Below are 21,080 nucleotides of genomic sequence, written 5' to 3' on the forward strand. Positions count from 1 at the left end.
ACTTTGAGGTGTTTGGAAATCAGATAAAAACACTCTTTAGAGTGTTTGATATTTGTTTTGTTTTTGTTTTCAAACAAAACAGGGCTGTCCTGTTTAGATTTCCATTGGTGCAAGTGTATGTTTTGTTGTTGTTGTTGTTGTTGTTTTTTTTTATTTTGTGGAGTGGTAAAAATTTATTACATCCAAGCCCCTTAAAACTCATTTTAGACCAAAGTTTTCTTTGGCTTGGTCTAAATGTTGTGAATTATTTAACTGTCCTTCATGGTTATGGTCCAAGTGGAAGACAAGCTATTGCTGTATTGATGTCAGGAATATTTTTGTTATTTAATCAGCAAATGGGGGAAGCTTGAAGTTTGAAGATGAATTCATTGGCAGATGCATGACAATCATCGGAAGTGCCTCACAGCAGCTAAGCATGGTACTTTTCTTGCCTGTTTTTCTTGATGTTTTGTACAATCTAGCCTACACATTTCAGTTATTGCCTTTCATTCACATACATGTACAAGGTAGATCCCATTCAATACAGTTTCTCTTTCCCTTTCTGAGACCTTTGTTTGGTGTTGCCAAAATCTTGCTTCTACCTGACTAGTGTATACACTTGCACTGACTTGCAATTATTACTTTCTCGCATCTTGTTTGGAGGATTTGACATTTTGTCAGCTCAATGCAAGGCAATATAAGTTGGTCTGTAATTGTATATGATTATTAACTTTTGATTTAAGGTCAAGGTATACGGGTAACATTTTTGTGCAAGTTGTACAACAAATGTGGTATTGCAAGCTGCAAGCTGCAATACCATTGTCTGTATCACCACCTTCATACACAACAAATTTTCAATTTTGTTGCGTGCTGAGGTGGTTGAATGTGCACAGCAAACAATGGCAACATGCAGCACAACATTTGTTACATGACAAGTTGCAAGAGGAAGATTGTGTTGCCTGTCTATTGCTTGGCCCTTATTAAGTTGATCAAGTGCAAGTGTTCTTTGGTTTTTCCTAAGTTATGTTGAGTTGTACCTCTGTTTAACTAAGACTAAGGAGAATAAGTCAGAACAGCTTGGATTCAAGTCAAGACAATTGACAATTTGTTGGAATATTAAACATACATGTACTTGCTGTTAGGATAAAGATCAGTGTAATGACAGTTTCTTCCCTTGATTCCTTGCCTGTTAGTTGTTTTGGCCTGGTGTAATAGGCTGTTGTTTTTTGTTAGGAACAAAACCTACAGATAATGGAGAGAGGATTGCTCCTTCTTAAGAGTCACATTGAGAGCTTTAAGAGAAGGTTTGTACACCTGTTTCTTACATGTCAAACTTCCTAACCAGGTTTGCAATGAAGAAGAAGCCATTGAGGCTTATATTAATAAGTGGCAAATTTTTACCCCAGAAACCTGCTGTTGATGTATAAACTTTGTATGGGATAATTCACTTCATAAGTACATTCATAATGTAAAATGATATAAACTTTGCACTGTTTCAATCTTCCCATGCATTCAGCTTTTTCAGCTGAAGCGGGCAACTACAGTGTACCTGCTTTTAGCTCCGGTGCATTTGTTTTAGGATTTCCTACATATAATCTCATTCACCTGAAATTTGCCGTGTGAAAACGCTCTTGCCCAGCTTCCTGGCGTGGCTGTCATTTTTGCCTTAATTTTCTTTTTGAATCTTTTAAAAATTAATTTTTCTTTTTGAAATATTTTGGAGTCTCTGCAGTATTTAAAAAAGAAACAGTTTTTCTGCCCTGATGGGGACTAAAACTCGCTACTGCCAGACCGTTATGTTGACCTAGCGACACCTGGAGGTCTGGGGTGGGTTACTGACATTAAAAAATACAGAAAAAGAAAAGACGACAACAAAAAAAGAAAGTGTATTACATGTACTACATTATAGAAGTGGCACGTCACATGTACACAAGTGATGGCCACTTAATTATTATATATTTGCTTTTACATAGATTTGCATTTCATTTGCGACTATGGTGGCTAGAAGGAAGAGGAATTACCTGCCATCAACAGAAAGTGCAGAGGCCCACAGAGAAGCATTACCCCATCAGAGTCATGTGCCAACCAGCTGGCCTTTCAGACAAGGTATGTGCAGTAATAAGGAAGTGCACATGTGTTCCCCTTCTGCAGCCCATCTCCTGTTGTATTGAGTTTAATATTCCACACAATGTGATTAATTTTGTACTCAAAGCCACTCTACCTCATGCCATGCCATTTTGCCATTTGGGTTTTCAAACTCTCCTTCAGTCTTCCAACAACCTTCTAATGTTCTATGGACTTAATGCTTACTTGATGTAGCATAACAATGTTTTTTTTTTTAATGAAGTGTATACAGAAAACATCTTTGGTTTTAACTTCTATTATTTTTGTGTTTTGACCTTTGGCTTTGTTTGTTTATGTAGGGTACATTTGAGATGAATTCTTCAGATCTTGTCGCTGACCTCCGTGCAGAAGTGACATTTTGGTGCAAACAACTACAGGAGAAGCTAAAGAAGGACCCTCAGATAAGAGATGGCTCATCACAACACACTCCTCTCTCACCTTTCTCTCCCCAACTACATCCTCCATTCAGACTCATATCTCAGGGACATGAACTAACGCCTGACTTGGACGAAAAGACTCTTGCTGAAGTTGGTTTCAAAGACTTACAGGTGCAGTAGAGAAAAGTTGTAAATTTTAACGCTAATACAGTAGTAGGAAGGGTTATCAGGAGGTTTATCAAACGAATGTGGCGTAAACAGCAGGAATTAAACTGAAACTATGTCTTTTGCTCTGTGATTATTGCCTGTAACGTGATAAAAACTGAACATGTCCCAAATGCAGAAAAGAAACTTTCGTCAGTGACTGCCAAACGAATTGTTATCGGGCGTTCGGTTTCCGACTCGGTGAGTCTTTACAAATTCTTTCGTTTGAGGGCTCCTTTGGGATGAAAGGTGAGATAATGTTTGACAATACCCTGACAATAGTAATTAGTCATTATTGTATTTTTACCGAGGCATTGCCGCATCTAATTCCCCGCGGCTTTCGGTTGCTTTCGTCTTTGCCGCGGTTGCGGTTTTCGTCCCACCGCGGTGAATTCGCGGCAATCACGTTCGGCAAAGACGAGGTTTTACCGCGTGCAAATGGTCCCATAGTTTCGAGCGGTACTGTACCTTGCTCAGACGTGGCTTCATTTGAATGCTCAATCTTCTTAATCTCAATGGAAGGTTGCTTCTGTTAGAACTCGGCGTTAATCCATAAGTGATTTGCACTTTGTTTTCATTGCAGCTGGTGTTTGTATCTGTCGGAGCTGTAAGAAGAGACAGACACCATGACAGTGGCTACATTCCCTCCTCCTCTCTCCCGTCACCTGAGTGGGACTCCACACCTATGATCATTCTTCTGCAAGAACAATACTTTGAACAACTTTTTGGCTTCTTAGAGGCCTTAGATCGTTTTGTTGCCTCAAAATGCAATGCAGCTGAGAAGTCATTACCAAGTTCTTCAATGGTGTCTGAAGCATCACAGGAGACTGTCGTTATTGAGGAAGTAATGGAACAGTCTGAAGAAATGGAACAAGATGCAAAGCCCCCGTTGCTTCCTTTGATGGAAAGTCGGGTTGAATTTCTTTGCGGGATCACTTGGGAACTTCTTTTTCTTTTACCAACAAACCAATCTGTTTTGAACAAACTGAGATACTTTGGAAGAGATTTGCGTACAGAATCTAAAGATAATGCTGACAGAACTGACGTGGATCAGGGAAAAGGGGACAAAGATAAATTTGATGAAAAGGTTTGGGAATCCTTATTGGATCCAAACTTTCCCCACAAACTGTTATATTCTCTCCAAGTAATAGACTTGATACACAACTCCTTAAAAGAGACACAGACACAACTGTCGCCCACTTATTCCAGGCTTAGTAGTGATTCTGATATCTCGGACAACGAGGACGAAAAGGAGGCGGTAGTGCCGCAAACTCAAGCCTTCTCTTGGGGATCTCAGTTTAATGAATTAGGAGGACTGTGCCACTTGTATGAGATACTTATGTCTGGTTGTTTAGAAGTGAAAGGAAATTCGCTGTGGACACAGTGGCACCAGGAATGCCTTGCACACCTGTTGAAACTGATCTGCGAGTTTGGGACTATGAAACTTAGTGGTGATGATGATGACGATGTTTTTGCGTCGTCAGAAAGTGACACAAAGAAACTGCAAATTCAGACCAAAGATGGTCAGTTTCGTGTCAGGTACAAGAGCACTGATAAAGAGGAAGTAATCTGCATCAAGTGCTTGTCTTCTAATCTTATGTCCATTCTCAATGTGAACTTGCTGCTTGAGAAACTACTTCACATTTCCTATCAGGCCACATTGCCAATTCATGGAGGCCAAAACAGAGTTAGTGGAGGTGAAGGTGAGTTCAGTGGCCTGTCAGAAGAACAGCATTACTGACTGCAAGTGGTCAAGTAACTCACAACATTTTTGTTTTGGATAACATACTAAATGTACAACAGTTTTGCTTTCAACTGTTGCCTGAATCTTGCCTATTTATGCTGAAAATTTGCAATTAAAGTCAAACCTACATTGTACAACTTTTCTTCCAAATGTTGCATACAACTGTACAGTGCACAACAAAACAGTGAACATTGTAGCATTTTTAGGGCTCTTATTAGGAGCTAGCTACAAGCTTTTATGGCTAGTAACTGAAGTGAAGGTGACCAGCCACTTAGAGTTCGAAAGTAAGTCAAAGACAGTATGATACATGTACTTACTTAATCTTAGGTCAGGCTGCATTATTTTTTCATTCTTCAACCAGCTTGTCAAACATGTTACATTTTAAATATCAAAGTGATCACAACATTACTATGAGTGGAATGTACATGTACAGAATTTTGTCATCCTGCAAGGTACCAAGTCATATTTGATAGTTGAAAGGAAAGGTTAAATAGTTTTCTCTTCTTTTGATTATTGATAATGCCATGTTTGACTTAGTAGATGACTTTGTATACTACATGTACATGTGTATATCTGTCAAGTCTCGGCAGTCTTCTGGCACATCTGCATGTTATTGTTAGGAGTAAAACACGAAAAAATCAGACTGATTGACTGACTGACTACACGTAAGTGGATGAGTGATTGACTAACTGACTGACTGACTGACTGACTGCCTGCTTGTCTGACTGACTGACTGTCTGACTGACTGATTGCATGGTTGATTGACTGATTGATAAATTTCAGGCAATTAGACATTTGATATGTAGCAGCAGTACTTCACTGGCTTGCTGTGTGTCTCTAGTTGATTGTGCTAACTTCACTCCTAGTTGTTCATCATGCTGTGTCGCTGCTGGTATCTGCTGCCTTCACTGATGGCACTGTTAGGAGTTTGCTTCTTCAGCAGAGCAACTTTAAGCCTTGGCTTCAGCAGCTGGTACTTCTAGCAAAAGAGGTAAAAAAAGTTAAAACATATCTACAGTGTGTTACTGATAAATAATATTGATGCCAATAACTACGTGTATTAGTGGATGCTGCAAATTTATGAGCATTTGCTATGATCAAAAAAAAAATTATGACATTCTTTCAGGTTAATAAATGATTTCCATTAGTATAGACATTTGAAATATTTTATTTTCGTATAGATTGGAATTGTGTTTCATGGGTCCTCACGTCACCTTGTTTCTACTCCTTCCATTTATATACTGTATGTTTACGTTATGTAATTTTCCTGAACATTGCTTTATATATTACGTATATATTGATTTTAGTTAAAGGGGAAGCATCATGCAAATTTGCTGTCATTTCAAAACCCAAAAATGTTTGTCTGTCAGCAGAAACAAAGAAATAATTGTCAGGTTTGTTATAAATTACCACCCCAGTACAATACGACTGTCGATTAGTGCCTCTGGCTAGAGACAGAATAGGCCGGTGTGGATTGAAACTTGAAAAGTGTTAGGCTAATGTTTTTCAAGTTCTCGCATTTTTGTTTCCAGTGTGCTAGAACAGATCACGAGTTGTCCCTTTCAAAAATTCCATTTCCTATCGTCATTCTAGAATTATTTGGCAGCTGATTGAAGGTCTTATTTCATCGTTTTTAACAAAAGATACCAAAAACCCTATGATGCTTCCCCTTTAATGTATTGTACAATTTTCCTAGCTGTTAAGGTCTCACATTGTTTTCTCTCTTTTTCAAAATTTATGATACCTGGAGACATTTCATTTTCTTTCTGATTTTAGCCCAGCGTTAGATTTGAAGCATGCCGTGGATTATACAGACTGAGCCTGATCAAAGAAAATTCCTGTCTCATACAGCTGATGGATGCTTTGCTAGACTCTCTTCCTTTAGCACAATCTCTGCAGTCGAAAGAAAATACACATGGAAGGCGGCAAGAGCCAAGTGCACGAGAATACTTCTCAATTCTTTGCAGACTCGTGGATGGTCTGCCGACAGTGGAAGGTGGCCAACAAGTAAGTTATTCAGAATGATGTACTATTCAAAGTGACAAAGGCATATGCGCAAAAAGGAAATCTGAGTGCTCTTATCAGGAGTCAAACCTATCAGGAGTGGAACCTACGACCTTTAAAGTAAGTTATTGTAATACAGCCCAGTGAATATGACCACAATTGGGCTATATAAGTTTGGTATGGTTAGTTAAACAACGTGTTCATCTGAAAGGATGTCCAGCTTTGTTCTGTTTGCTTGAGATCTCAACTGGTTGTGTGTTTGTAACTTACCGAATGTCTTTATAGGATCATGATGTCGACCTGGATTCTCTGGCCAAACTGCTCGCCAATTACATAAGAAGCAGGTGGGTCAGGATATGAATGCAGAATACAGAAAATTACAGAATGCAATCTTAATCCCACCTTTAATAATTTATTCCTCTGTTACATGTATGTGGTGTGTTCTGTTTTATTCATGCAAATGCAAAATATTACTGTATTGCTTTCACTGTTGAACAAAGTGAATGGTTTTCTTTTACTTCAACAGCCAGCCACGCACTAAGCAGAAGTATGTCAGTTATGAAAATGAAGGTCTGAGTGGCATGTTGAAACTGTGCACTGCTGTTATGAGGCACGACCCTTCCTTCAAGATGTCGCCAGCTGGACTGGTAGGTGACATGCAAAATAGTCGAACAAAGAAAGAAACTCAACGCCCTAAATTAATGTACATGTAACAAAGTACTGCCAAACAGCTTTCATTTGAATCTGCACTTGCCTCCCCACTTTACTCTGGTGAAATTCACCCACACACTCAATGAACATTGTCATATCCTGTAATTAACAGCACCTCAGGAAGGTGCTGCTCAGTAGCTTTCATTTGAATGGTTAAAGCTAGCATTTATCTTCATCCACAAAAGTTAGGGCCACCTTGTGCACCATAATAAACATCACAGCTGGAAAGTACCGCTCAGTAGCTTTGAACTCACAATATGACCAGCTCCCAGTTGGCTTGATAGCTCAGTTGGTAGAGTATTGCACTGGCATCACAGAGGTCATGGGTTAGAATCCCATTCAAGCCTGAATTTTTTCAGGCTTCTTTTTTTGCAACTGCTTTAGTTGTGTACTAACTGCGAGGATCTTTCTTCTGTTTAATAAATTGACAATAAATTAGTTTGTTTCAGTTTGCCAATGTATCATAACCTGTTGTCTTGTAGGAGTTTTTGCGAGATGTTTTCCATTCCTGCTTGTTTGCCTTACCAGAGGATTGTTGTGATGAGAGAGACCTACCACTCAGCAAATCCAAGGTAGCAACCTCTCTAGTCTTTTTTACCTAGCCATGCAGGCCTGCTTCTTGCTAACCAAATGTTAATACCCCATTTTAAAGCCAATCGATTTTGTCTATAACCTTTACCATCTTCACTGATTGCACTTGTGATCACTACTTCCCTTAGTAATCACTCTGATCAACACCATTAGAGCTTAAAAGCAATTGAAATAATTGCTATTTGCACCAAGCATCGGAAAAGCATTTTTTTGATGACGACTAATATATTGACTTGACATTTACATGAAGCCAGTTATGAAAAGAGGAGGAACAGTGTTGTATTGGTTGGCATGTCAGACTTTCAGTCAGGTGATTCTGTTTGGTATTCCTAATGCCTATTTACCACATCCTTTGTGTACAAGCACTCATACAGCTGTTCGGGTTTTCATTACTGAAATGTTGTATTTGGAAAGTTTTCAACAAGAACCAGCAATTGGGAAAAAAAAGGCCAACAAACAAAGAAATAAACAGAAACAAAATAAAGAGCTTTTACCTTGATATCTGAGCAGCCTATTTTGATCAATAGTACTGTATTATTTACATAAAAAAAAAAAATCATGGACTGACGAAAGCTAATGTCTTCCTGGTATGTACAGTACTACCAACAGGGTTTGAAGTGTTGTCAGGTGTCGGCTTCTAGACCCATGAACACTTACCAAAGTCAGATAAGGGCAGTGTTATTTTTCTTTTCTTGTTTAGCTTGCAAGAAGTGCTGCATTTGATCTCCTCCTAGAGATGGCACGAGGCTGCAAAGAAAACTTTCTTGAACTGCAGAAACTGTTGTTGAAGCATCACATTTCTGGTAAGGTTTCCTGTTATGAACAAAGTGCAAAGTCCTGCATAATTGTCTTTAGTATGGGGAAGGTACCTTTTGGGTATTACAGCTACATGAAATTTGAGCTACAACACATGTAAGAATGGAGATTGAAGTATTGTTGACTGTGACTAGCATAATTATTTAATGATCTGTCGCAAACAGTAGGGATGTTTTAAAAGCACAATAGTCCTCTGCAAAAGGCCCTACCTGCATTGCGAGCAGTGTTCCTCTGGACAACATTGTCTCTTGTTTAATTCTACCTAAATGATACTGAGCTGCACACAAGTTTCTGAAACTAAAGAGGTGTCATTGCTGTTGTTTTGACAGCATATTTTTCGTAGTGTTTGTAATTACTTTGGAGTGGTTGATCGCTGATGTGTAGGAGTTACTGCAAACTTAGCGCACCCAAAATTAATTGTGCAGTTTATTTGGGCTGATCCATCATCACAAGATCATTCAATAAGCAGGAAAATAGACACAATTCTTCCACAAAAGTACCCATAATGGTGTTTTCTGTTGAGTTTAACTGTTAGTGAATTAGTAGCCTGGGAGTAGCAGGGAACATTACTTTCAGGATTACGGGTAGCATCATTGCATTCAGGAAGTTGAGTAGTGTATGGGTGCAGTATGCTGATTCTTAAAGATTGCAAAAGTGGTGAATTAGTAATTTTTTTACTTACCATGAAAAATATGCATGGGCCTGAAAGTAACGTCCTGTTAACAGTGGTGTTGCAATCAATTAAGAAAAAAAAATAAACTTGCTATTCTCACTCTAATTTTACACTCTTTCCATTTAGATGGCAAGAAACGCTCTTCCTATGGCTGGCACTATTGGCCTCATGACAATGGCCGTTCACCCTGTGGGCTGGTAGGAATGATCAATTTAGGAGCCACCTGCTACATGGCTTCCTGTATGCAGCAGCTTTACATGATGCCGCAAGCCAGGGCTGCTATTCTCAACTCCACGGTTTGTAGTCATACATTATCTGCCGAATACATGCGTTGGAGTATGTTTGGTTTCCTGCTCAAGAGAACACTGTTCATGGAAAAGCCATACATTGTATGTCAATCACAAACCAACAGTCCTAGAGATTTGTAGCTGGAAACATTAACTTCTTGCACAAAAGGCCATTGCCAGTCTGATGTTATTCCTTGACTTGTGCCTATAAGGGGTTAGGCAGTACATAACACAATGCCTGTGATTGAAAGATAAAGAGTTTTCTTTAGAACTTTTGTTGGTGCAATCATCTTGACAATGTCGCGTATGTGTTTGTTGGCCTTTATTGAGTTGTTGCCTCAACGGCATTATTTTGCAAAGGTTCCAAGTGGCTTTTAGTTAGTGTCTATCTCCTACAATAGCTGCCTTGAAAGTGTGTTACTCACTAGTTTCCTTTCTCATCTCTTAGAACACCAGTGATGTAAAGCACGAGGTTCTTTTACGTGAAATGCAAAGGATGTTTTGCTTTTTGATGGTTAGTAGTATTTGTAAAGTTTTCTGGTGCCAGTGAAACTGAAGGGCTGAGAGGAGAAATAGCTCATGTGCATTTTCAGGCCAAATTTGCTTAGAGCATTTCAAAATTAGATTACTTGTTCCATTTTTGTTCAAATTAGGTGTATTTTACAATTTTGCCCCAAAATAGACATACACGTGTAGGCCCTTTTGGCACTATCCCTTCAGCTGTTTTATTACTGTGAGTTAACAAAAGTTTCAGCCCTTTAATATGAGAAATAAAACTAGGAAATTTATAACACATGACACCTCATGCTGTCTCCGTTTCTCTTATTGAACAACTCGTTGAAAACAAGTACTCGTACAATGGTTCAGTGAGAAGAAAACCTAAAGAAAGTAGTTGCATAATATCTGTCATTACCCAGCGTAAGTACTTTGAAAACAAATACTTGGTTTCCTCAACAGAGTTCATAACTAAAGGTAATTTGGATTCGCTCCGACGAAGGGCTAACGCTCGAAACGTCAGCACTTGAATCTCTTTATGATGGCCAAACATTTCTTTCTACTCGCCACCGACGCAGCACCACAGTTTCTTAAGAAACAGACCCTTGTTATCTATTTACTGTGGAAAGTTTATCCAACAGAACTTTAAGCTTTCTGTTCAATACGGATCTACACGCAAGCTTCGCAATCCTCAATCCTTGGGCCATCAGGATAAACTCGAGCTGTTAATGGCACGCGTGTGCTTTGGGTTAAATTACTGTTCTAAAGTAATGCAATGAAGCAGCTGTTCAAATAAAGTGGTTGTATACTGCATTTTAAGAGACATTAATCAATTGTACATCACCTTTTTTCCCCAATTCCAAGGCAAGTGAGAGGAAGGCGTACAACCCCAAAACGTTCTGCAGGACATACACCATGGACAAGCAGCCACTCAACACTGGTGAACAGAAGGACATGACAGAGTTCTTTACTGATTTGATTGGCAAAATAGAAGAAATGTCTCCAGCTCTGGTGAGATCATACATTAGAAGTAATATATCAAACACGAGGAAGAGTGTTTTACCTCCAATGTTTCTGAACTTGTTTTTAACTAGTAGCTAAGTGCATAGTTATGGTACCAGAGCAGCCAACCACTATCGATCGCATTGTTGTCAAACAAATTTTAAGCAATTTACAGTCCTTTTCCAAGGTCCCAAAATCTGGAACTCTCTCCCAATACCAATTACTTCTTCATCTAGTTTTTTCACCTTTAAGGTGACTCGACCCAATTATTTTTTGGCAGTACCACCCTACTTTGAAGCTCTCTGGTATCCCCGCCTTTACTTTTATCATAAAGTGTAACACATAGAATGGATAACATATAGATCAATCTACAATATAGCAAAAAAAAATTGGCGATCGGAGTAAATGTCACGTAATTATAGTGCCACGCCCCTTTGAGGTCTGGGTCGAAATTCTGCTGTTGCCGGCTTTTTTTCGTAAACCTCTCTCGGCTACACATAGTGCGCATTAGTGCCTTGAGCTGAACAGAGTTTCAACAAAATCGCAAAGACTCAATTCAAGAAATTTAGGGCTTTCCAAATTGAGCTCATAATTTATGTAAAAATGATAAGCAAACTTTACACGATTATATCTAATGAACTATGAGATTTATTCCTTTATTTTGGGGATCTTTATTACAGATGGGTCCCTGCAAGTCAGCAAAAAGCTTTCGGGCCTTGTAAATGCACGCGATTTCGAGCAATGCAAACATATAGAATGATAGTTTTAGCTATTGGTTGACGCTTGTCAGCGTTTCAGAGTCCTTCTCACAAAAAAAAGCATTTTTTTAGAAATTCGTAGTTTTTTTTCCTTCATTTTTTTTCAGGGCCACAATTGATTAACTTACTACTCGGATTCTGAATTTCATGGTCATTGAAAAACTGTGGAATTAGCTCCTATAAGCCCAAACTTGAGTAAACATTGAAGATTTTTAGCGTTTTGGCTGAGTTTGTGCTTTGGGAGTTTTCTATTGTTTCTAGTCTGTCATGATACAGCATTCTTGTTCAGCACGCGTGCAGTGTCCAATGAGTGCATTCGGAATTCAAGCAAGCGTGGTCATTGCACGCGTGCTGAACAAGAAAACTGTATCATGACAAACTCGAAACAATAGAAAACTCCCAAAGCACAAACTCAGCCAAAACGCTAAAAAATCTTCAATGTTTACTCAAGTTTGGGCTTATAGGAGATATTGTCACAGTTTTTCAATGACCATGAAATTCAGAATCCGAGTAGTAAGTTAATCAATTGTGGCCCTGAAAAAAAATGAAGGAAAAAAAACTACGAATTTTTAAGAAAATGCTTTTTTTGTGAGAAGGACTCTGAAACGCTGACAAGCGTCAACCAATAGCTAAAACTATCATTTCTATATGTTTGCATTGCTCGAAATCGCGCGCATTTACAAGGCCCGAAAGCTTTTTGCTGACTTGCAGGGACCCATCTGTAATAAAGATCCCCAAAATAAAGGAATAAATCTCATAGTTTATTAGATATAATCGTGTAAAGTTTGCTGATCATTTTTACATAAATTATGAGCTCAATTTGGAAGCCCTAAATTTCTCGAATTGAGTCTTTGCGATTTTGTTGAAACTCTGTTCAGCTCAAGGCACTAATGCGCACTATGTGTAGCCGAGAGAGGTTCACGAAAAAAAGCCGGCAACAGCAGAATTTCGACCCAGACCTCAAAGGGGCGTGGCACTATAACCACGTGACATTTACTCCGATCGCCAATTTTTTTTTGCTATATTGTAGATTGATCTATATGTTGTCCATTCTATGTGTTACACTTACGATAAAAGTAAAGGCGGGGATACCAGAGAGCTTCAAAGTAGGGTGGTAACGCCAAAAAATAATTGGGTTGAGTCACCTTAAGAAAAAAATGTTGCAGTTTTTATCTATAAAATCATGAATTAACCAAGCCGCAATTACACAGCACCATATTTTCTATTTATTAAGGACAGCAGAGGTGGCCTCTCTTATAAGCCTGGTGTTTTCTTGAGGTCCCCACGCCATTATAGAAAATTCTATCATTTCTCCTTTTTTTAGTTAGGCAAATAAATACTTGATGATGATGATGATGATGATGGTGTTTCCTTCGATTTCTAAACACCGAGAATTGGGTTGAAAAAACGAGGTGCAGCCAAGTTTTGTACCCATGTAAACTCTTGCCTATGACTGGGGTTAAAATGCACTTTTGGCAACTCTCTTTTTAACTCGTGAATGCGCGCATGCGCAATGAACGAGTTATAGCGATAGCTGACTCTCGACTTGGTCGGTCGATCAGTCGATCAGTCGGTTTTGTCGTTAACTTTCGGGCGTGCGCAGTGAATGAGTTTTAAATTCAATTAGTGGAAAAAAACACGCGAACATTTGTTGTTCATGGCGCATCAGGAAATTCTTATTCAATATGTAGAGAATAATTTGACGATCATTTAGTGCAAGAATGGCGATTTTTCGTTCAATCTGAGCAAAGTTTCAAGTTTTTTCAGTTTTTCAGAAAGTCCGGGGTCGTAAACTCAATTAGTGAAAAAAAAAAAAAACGTAAAAATTTGTTTCACGACGCGTCAGAATTCTCTCATTCATTCTGTAGAGAATAATTTGACAATCATTTTAGTGTAAGAATGGGGATTTTTCGTTGAATCTGAGCAAAGTTATAGGATTTTTTCGTTTTTTTCTACGAAGTGCGGTTTCTCTCAAGAATTAAAAATAATTTAATTTAAAAATAATTTAATTAAAAAATAATTTAATTTGTCAGTTTTCACGCGAAAGCGGAACGTGCCATTGACGTCGTAAACAAAATTATGCAAATTTCTGGTGAAATGAACACTTTTAAGATCTAGTCAGCTTTCATAGAGGTTTCAAAGGGAAAAAATGTTTCATTTTCGAAATTTACAACTGGTAATTTATGGGAAAGCAAAAGGAAGCGGTCGATAAATAATTCTTATTTAGCAAGAGCTTGTCATAGTTCATTATTTTTACTTGAGGATTGCGTGGACTGAACTCCAAAGGAAAAATTTCACGCATTTATGTCGGGCATGAATCGTAATGCGATACTTTGTTGAACATATTTCCCTTTGTGAGATCGGCTTGCCCTACAGTAATTTTGTAATTTTAATTCCCAAAAAAACTTCACTTGCCCATCGGGCAAGTGATGGTTAGAATCCACTAGCCCGATCGCGAAATCCAGTAGCCGCGGACTATCACACGAATTTGCATGACGTAGCTGCACATGGCGTGCTCCTATAAACTTTGAATTAAAAAATAGGTGATATTTTTTAATCGGCGCATCAGAATAATCGGCTTATTCAATCTGTACAGGATAATTTGACAATCATTTTAATAGTACAAGAATGGTCATTTTTCGTTACATAATCGGGCAAAGATATAATTTCTTTTAGCTTTTGAGGAAGTTTCCGTAGCCGTCTAAATTGCAATTACTATGTGTCATCTGCATTCACGAGTTGGCTCACAGGAGCCTTTGATTATGTTTGAATCAGGCCACTTTTTTAATCTCCTGATGGCTTTTGTTTTGCAGAAAGTGCTGGTCAGAGATTTGTTCTGTGGGGAGATCAGCAACAATGTGGTATCACTGGTAAGGGTATTTCAGTTTTATTTTTACTAGAATGTTCAACTGGTCTGCAGCTGACTCTCTAAAGAAACTTTACTGAATCAATTTAAGTTGTCGTTAAGGCTTTTTGGTTTTGTTTGTTTTGTTGTTGTTTTTTATTCCGTCAAGCGGTGGAGATGAAAATCAAGATTATCTGACTGTTGGTAAACTGTTAACCTTAAGAAATTGAACTGAAAAAATGAAATGAATATACTATCAATCATTTGTTGGTAGCGTCAACCACATCTACCATGAATGGATTGTAGAACTAAGAAGTGGAAGTTTTAACAGATCTCTGCTGGGGCTTAACCCTTTAATTCCTAATAACAAAGAACGAATTCTCCTAGCTTATCCCTATACTTTTCTTATAAACGTACTGGGGAGAAGTTATTAAAATGTCAAGAAAATTCACCTTGGGTAATCATATCCTTAATTCTCATGACCTCAGGGGTTGAATAAGCATTGCTATTACAAGGAGAAATTTTATGCTGATCACTATTAGGGCTTAAAGGATTAACTACAGAATGGATATTAGGAGTGATCAAAGTTTGATTCTAAAATACGCAATAGCGTATCAGCAACATACCAGTAAAAAACTGCCATTGAACTGAACAGAATCACACGATTAAACTGCAGTTATGCTTTTGTTTTAGGATTGTACACATGTCAGTAAAACAAGAGAGGAGTTTTACTCTGTGCGATGCACTGTTGCAGACATGAAGAGCCTCTATGTATGTTTTATTTTGTAGCCTAGGTAGCTGGTAGTATTGTCCGTAGGCGAATAAAAAGTTTTGACAACGAGAGGCTTAAACCGCGAGAAGGAAAACAAAATTTCCTCTTCTTCATTCCCCTTGCCTCCCTGCTGCCTATTCTTCACCCTCGCCTGTGTACAGCTTGGATAATCGTTGTTGTAAGACAGAGGAAAAGCTGAAGAAAGAAATGTCATTACAGACGTTCAGATTTTAAAGCAATAGACAGGAGCGTTTCAGTCCTCCTTCCCCCGTTCCTTTCAATGTAGGAGCTTTGCAATGCTAATTTGGGTAAGAAAACTGATTTCAAGCTGAAAATTGAGATGAGGGACCTAAATGGGACGGAGAAATGAGTAACCTTCCTAACACTGCTGTTAGTATCTTGGTACCACACTGGTCAGTGGAGTGCTGCCCTGGAAGAGTTTGTTAATGGAGGGGACCTTGAGACTGTCCATTTGAAGTGTTGTTAGCAGCGGCGATTTTGTATAGGCAGGCTCTCGATTATGTTTGTACACTGTAGTTGTACACCGCAGGATGGTATAGGAATGGTGGTAGGCAGTGTGGGTGTATCTCCTAGCGCGCTAGGGGAGGCATGTAAAAGTTTGATTTATGGGAATCAGAAAGTTGTTTCCCTACTGGTAATAATTTTTCTGATTTGAAGGAATCCCTTGATGAAGTGACCATCAAAGACACTTTGGACGGAGATAACATGTACACATGCTCTCAGTGTGGAAAGAAAGTCAGAGCAGAAAAGAGGTGATGAAAATGTTCATAGAAACATGACATAGATATGAGTTACACTGGGCAAAATAAGCAGTGAACTTTTTCAACTTAAAGGGACTATGTCAGCTGGGGCACATGCGCAGTAGAGTCTGTTTGAGACTAATTTACATACAACTCGTCGCGGGATTTTTGCTTTTCCGCCATTGCAAAAACTTTCAAAAATATCGCAACCAACAGCTTCTGTAATTACTAAAGAACGTTTGTAAATGAAAAAAGTCAGGTAAATTTCCGAGAATGAACGCGATTCAATCAGATGGGAACAGCTTCCTAAACCCTGCGACGGTATTAATTTTGAAAAAGTTAGGCTAACGATTTCAGAGTGCTTCTCATCAATGCGTGCATGCGTCTGGGGTGACATATTCCCTTTAACGGGCTTCCTAACTGTACGTCTCTAGTTATTGTGAAGGTATCATAGACAGACAAGTTTCCTATCTCTGTACACCCAGTATGACTCTCTCTACAGGATTGCAATCAATTTTCTTTTCGTCTTTCTTTCGTTCGCTCCACTGCAGGGCCTGTTTCCAAGTTCTCCCTCGCATCCTTTGTTTCAACACTATGCGCTATGCCTTCAACATGGTGACCATGATGAAGGAGAAGGTGAATACACACTTCTCTTTTCCGCTTCAACTCAACATGGCTCCATATACTGAAGAATTCTTGATGGGAGAGAAACAGGATCAAGGTAACAAAGATACAATTTTTCTGCTCTGTTTGCAACCTCGGTTGGTATGGTATAGACAGGATTTTAGTCTGACAGGTTAAAGGCGCGTTTACACATGCGGTTTTTGTGCCATTTTTGTCGGACTTTTTAACACAACTCGGAAAAAGAAAATCAAATCCGAGTTCTCCTAGCAGGAGTCCAACCAACGAGCCTCCTATAGCTCAGTGGTAGAACATCCGAACTAATAATCGGAAGGTCATAGTTTGACTTCTGTTGGGAGAACTTGGGTTTTCTTCCGTTTTCCGAGTATTCCTTTGTCGCTGACTGAACAAAATTCATCTATCACTGAAAACAAAGGGTTGAATGCACTTTGCCTACTATGGACACCAAGGTACACTTACATCAGATGTAGCTGGAGTCACCTGTTGCCTATGGCCAACTCACCCAGAGACTGCATTCTAAACTGGCTACTGTAATTGGTTGTCCAATTTTTCTACTAACCTGAAAAGCTATAGCGAAAGGAAATTAGAAAAATATGCTTTGGGAGAATGTTTTTGAAACAGAGCTAGTTAGCTATCAGGACTTTCACGAAATGGGCTTGTTGGACATAAGCTCTCTTACATGACATTTAAACAACACTGTCGCGGAGATTTTGTTGAATGTTGGTCACAACTGCTCCAATATTTGTCTAAGAACCTCTTTTCTAAAATGAAATTACTCTTACAGCGTCGGTAGGAAAATATGAAATGATTTCTCCGAGGAAAAATGCCCTGCAATCAGGTTTTTAGCGACGTTTCCAAAATACTCAGGGGGAACTTGAAAAAATTGGCCATTTTTTTTTTCAAGTTGCAATACATTTCCATCTTAGCCATCTGCAGCCAAAGATAAGCGATACTAGTTTCAATGTACCAGTAGGAATATTGTTAACAAAACTGAACCATTATTTTAATGTTTCCATTGTTACAAATATATTTTTTGGCTATTCAAAGTGACACTAAAAAAACAGGTGACACTGCCCCTTTAAGTAATGTTTAAAACACAAGCAGGAGTGTTTTATCGGCATTTAAAACCACGAGGCGCAGCCGAGTGATATAGACCTGATAAAACACGTGCTGCGAGTTTTTTGAACGGCTTTAAAAACATTCCTGGAAAAGCGTGTGTCAAGAGAGTTCATAACAATGATGCTTTTGTGAACGTTGGAAATTAGCATGCGAGAAAAACAGTAAACACCGCATACTTAAAAAGAGGAGGTTTTGTCGGGTTTTAAAACCACTGCACGCGATGTTTTATCGACCATTTGATAGGTCAGTGGGCTTATGAATTAATAATGAGTTTTTGAACATTGCTCAATAGATCCTCAGCATGATCCTAGTTACTGGTATCAGTTGATTGGAGTCGTAGTACACACTGGCACAGCAGAAGGAGGACACTACTACAGCTTCATCCGTGACCGCTCCTCCCCCCAGGGGCATGATCAGTGGTTCTTGTTCAATGACGCTGAAGTAAAGCCATTTGATCCTGCGCAAATTGCTTCAGAGTGTTTTGGAGGGGAGATGACGGTAGGGAGAAATGTCTATTTCCTTTTAATCGGTTTTCGTTTTCATCCAAGAGTGCCCGAATTCAAAACTGAAGCAAAACACAAAAACGAAAAACCTGTTCTCTGTGGAATGCTTTCATTTTCGATTGCATACATGCAGCAGACAACAAATAAAAATTAGCGCTTTACAATAATTTATACCAGCAATATGCCAATTTGCAATCCTTTATGATTGTAAAAGGAGGTCTTGATAAAAGCAGACAAAATATTATTGTAAAAAAATGGACAACCCCTTTGAGTTGTAACAAGACATGTTTCGATGGTTCATCATCAGTTGTGAGTGCGTTTACTGTTGTGATTCGATTTATGCTAGCAATGGTGTAACATACTTTCAACTAACGGACAATATTTAAATGCACGAGAAATGAAACGATACATTTCACAAACCCGAACAAAAACAAAGAGAAATATAGTATAAACAACTAAAATAATTATAGTTATCACACATAATTGTATGAATAAACAAATTTAACATCAAGACACTAATGTATAAGAGAAATTGCATCACAACGAAAGGGATACGTCGGCATGTTTAAGCTGCTTATTTAGCGTGGGATTTTCCCAGCGGATATATGAGGAGCTTCTATTTGACTGTCTTTTTATCTTATCTCATTAGACCAAGACTTACGATGCAGTCACAGAGAAATTCATGGACTTTTCATTTGAGAAGACACACAGTGCTTACATGCTGTTTTACGAACGCTGTGATCCAACTCAGAAGGACCTGCTTTCGGAAACGCCCAACATTGAGTTGAATCAGGAGCTGGCTGACTGGATTTGGCATGATAACATCCAATTCTTGCATGATAAACATGTGTTTGATACCACGTACTTCAACTTCATGTGGCTTTTATGCAGTAACATTCCACCTTCGCTTCCAGAGTCCAAAGAAGTGATGCTGTCCAACGTCAAATTGGGTAACTACAATGTGTCTTTCAGTTTATATTTATATCGTTTGGGAGGGGAGGGGGTTGTAAAACTTTAACCTGAAACAAGCAAATCGAAATGAACTCAAGCTTGTCTCGGATGGAATTCAAATTCATTTAGAGCGGTTTCCAATTGAGTGTCGTAAAACCAAGACCAACGTAATTAATCTGACCAATCACAACAGACGCAAACAGCGCAATCAACCAATCACGGTTCGAAGCAAATACATGTAACTAGTGCCGAGCGCGGGAAAACGAGGGCGAGTTAATCACGATGCGTCTCACTGGTTGGGAAAGTGGTGCGAGTTTTGCTGACCAATCACAGAGCAAAGTAATGCAAAGCCAAAGTAAATGCCTAATAACTTACGACACTCGCACTTGAAAACCACCCTAATGCTCAACTCGAAAATAAATACTCAAACGTAACTGAAATTCAACTTTAACTCAACTTAAATTTAAGTAGGTATGCAGCACTGTTTTGGCCTTGGAATTTTCTCGTTTGAAATTAAAATCGTTAGTTGCGGTTGACGTTCAGAGACCATACGTTATTGAAAGTTGTAGTAACTGGCAACCAGACCAAAAACGTAACTTTTAAAACTTAAGGATGGTGCCTACTAATACCGAAGTATTTTTGTGCGGTTTATGACTATGCGGGAAAAGCAGATCTTAGCAAGGCTTATTGGAATCCAACAAGAAAATTGGGGGTAACCACGCATTTTTCAGGGATAATTCAGCAACAAGATCTCTAAAAAGCGCCAAAATATAAAGCAATGTATGGGATTTTTTCCTAATTTGAAGCTTAATTTTCTCTGAAAAATGCATGGTTACCCCCAATTTTCTTTTGAGATATGAAAGGCATTTGGTAAGTTCTGCTTTCTCCGTATAGTTTTAAACCGCGCAAAAATATTCCTGTATTAGTAGGCACCATCCATAGGAAACCCGAGTATCTCGCGATGCGCAGAACGTATGCGCAGTAACAATAGTAGGCACCGTCCTTAACTCAAACTAAAACTCGTATATTTCTGGTCGTCATTGTACTTTCAGGAACATCATTCTTGTTGGAAACTTTAGTCCACGCCAAAGAGAAGTTGCTTATAAAGAACTGGGCTGACCTGTTGCTGACACAGTATGAGCAGTCATCCCTGGTCTGCCTGTGGCTCCTGGAAACACTGGCGTCCGAGGAGTGGTTGCTTCAAGTGATGGTCAAGTGTCCTATACAGAGCATACGTCATGTGAGTTGCCATGAATCTTTTGCCTGTGGACGTAAATACTTTGCATCAGATTAAAGCAGCTGGAATCAAGGACAGTTGAATGATTTATTTTTTTTATCTGTTTGAACTGAAACAAAAGAAGTGCACCGGGCAATGGACTTTTTTTCATTTTTTTTTTTTTTGTTACAGACATGCCACATTTTAATCAATTATGGGTCTGTTTCTCAAAACTCATTACTCGAACTGATTACGGTTTTCGGGCCTGCAGGGGCCCGTTTCTTGAACTTATTGGGCCCGGTAAGTTATCGGGACTTACGAGAAACGGGCCCCCGATACGTATTTTCCAAATCGATTGGTGGAAGTTTCTAGAGCAAACTTGCCCATTCTTTCGTAACATTTTAAAGTTTGCAGCTTTGAAAAGGCTTAAGCCCATCTTTGTTATTAAATACTGTGCAAGTTTTTCGGCCTGAGATGTTTTGGGAGTTTTGTGAAACGCATGCTTG

The 21,080-nt window shown here is 38.8% G+C and overlaps 1 protein-coding gene across 1 annotated transcript in view; it reads left to right on the plus strand.

Moving 5' to 3' along the window:
* The window catches only part of LOC146459347 (ubiquitin carboxyl-terminal hydrolase 34-like), a 65,056-nt gene that overhangs the window by 17,140 nt on the left and 26,836 nt on the right, over nt 1–21,080 (plus strand). The window contains exons 20-40 of the mRNA XM_085089649.1: nt 333–418; nt 1,213–1,283; nt 1,953–2,085; nt 2,403–2,651; nt 3,268–4,387; nt 5,295–5,419; nt 6,205–6,435; nt 6,718–6,776; nt 6,959–7,079; nt 7,626–7,715; nt 8,435–8,537; nt 9,350–9,519; nt 9,959–10,024; nt 10,870–11,016; nt 14,579–14,635; nt 15,304–15,381; nt 16,061–16,155; nt 16,695–16,864; nt 18,197–18,402; nt 19,057–19,357; nt 20,411–20,598. Of these exons, the coding sequence (XP_084945775.1) occupies nt 333–418; nt 1,213–1,283; nt 1,953–2,085; nt 2,403–2,651; nt 3,268–4,387; nt 5,295–5,419; nt 6,205–6,435; nt 6,718–6,776; nt 6,959–7,079; nt 7,626–7,715; nt 8,435–8,537; nt 9,350–9,519; nt 9,959–10,024; nt 10,870–11,016; nt 14,579–14,635; nt 15,304–15,381; nt 16,061–16,155; nt 16,695–16,864; nt 18,197–18,402; nt 19,057–19,357; nt 20,411–20,598 (3,866 nt within the window). The remainder of the gene's footprint in view (nt 1–332; nt 419–1,212; nt 1,284–1,952; nt 2,086–2,402; nt 2,652–3,267; nt 4,388–5,294; nt 5,420–6,204; nt 6,436–6,717; nt 6,777–6,958; nt 7,080–7,625; nt 7,716–8,434; nt 8,538–9,349; nt 9,520–9,958; nt 10,025–10,869; nt 11,017–14,578; nt 14,636–15,303; nt 15,382–16,060; nt 16,156–16,694; nt 16,865–18,196; nt 18,403–19,056; nt 19,358–20,410; nt 20,599–21,080) is intronic.

Source organism: Pavona decussata, unplaced genomic scaffold (assembly GCF_977016875.1).
Source record: "Pavona decussata unplaced genomic scaffold, jaPavDecu1.1 SCAFFOLD_220, whole genome shotgun sequence".
Lineage (NCBI taxonomy): Eukaryota > Metazoa > Cnidaria > Anthozoa > Scleractinia > Agariciidae > Pavona > Pavona decussata.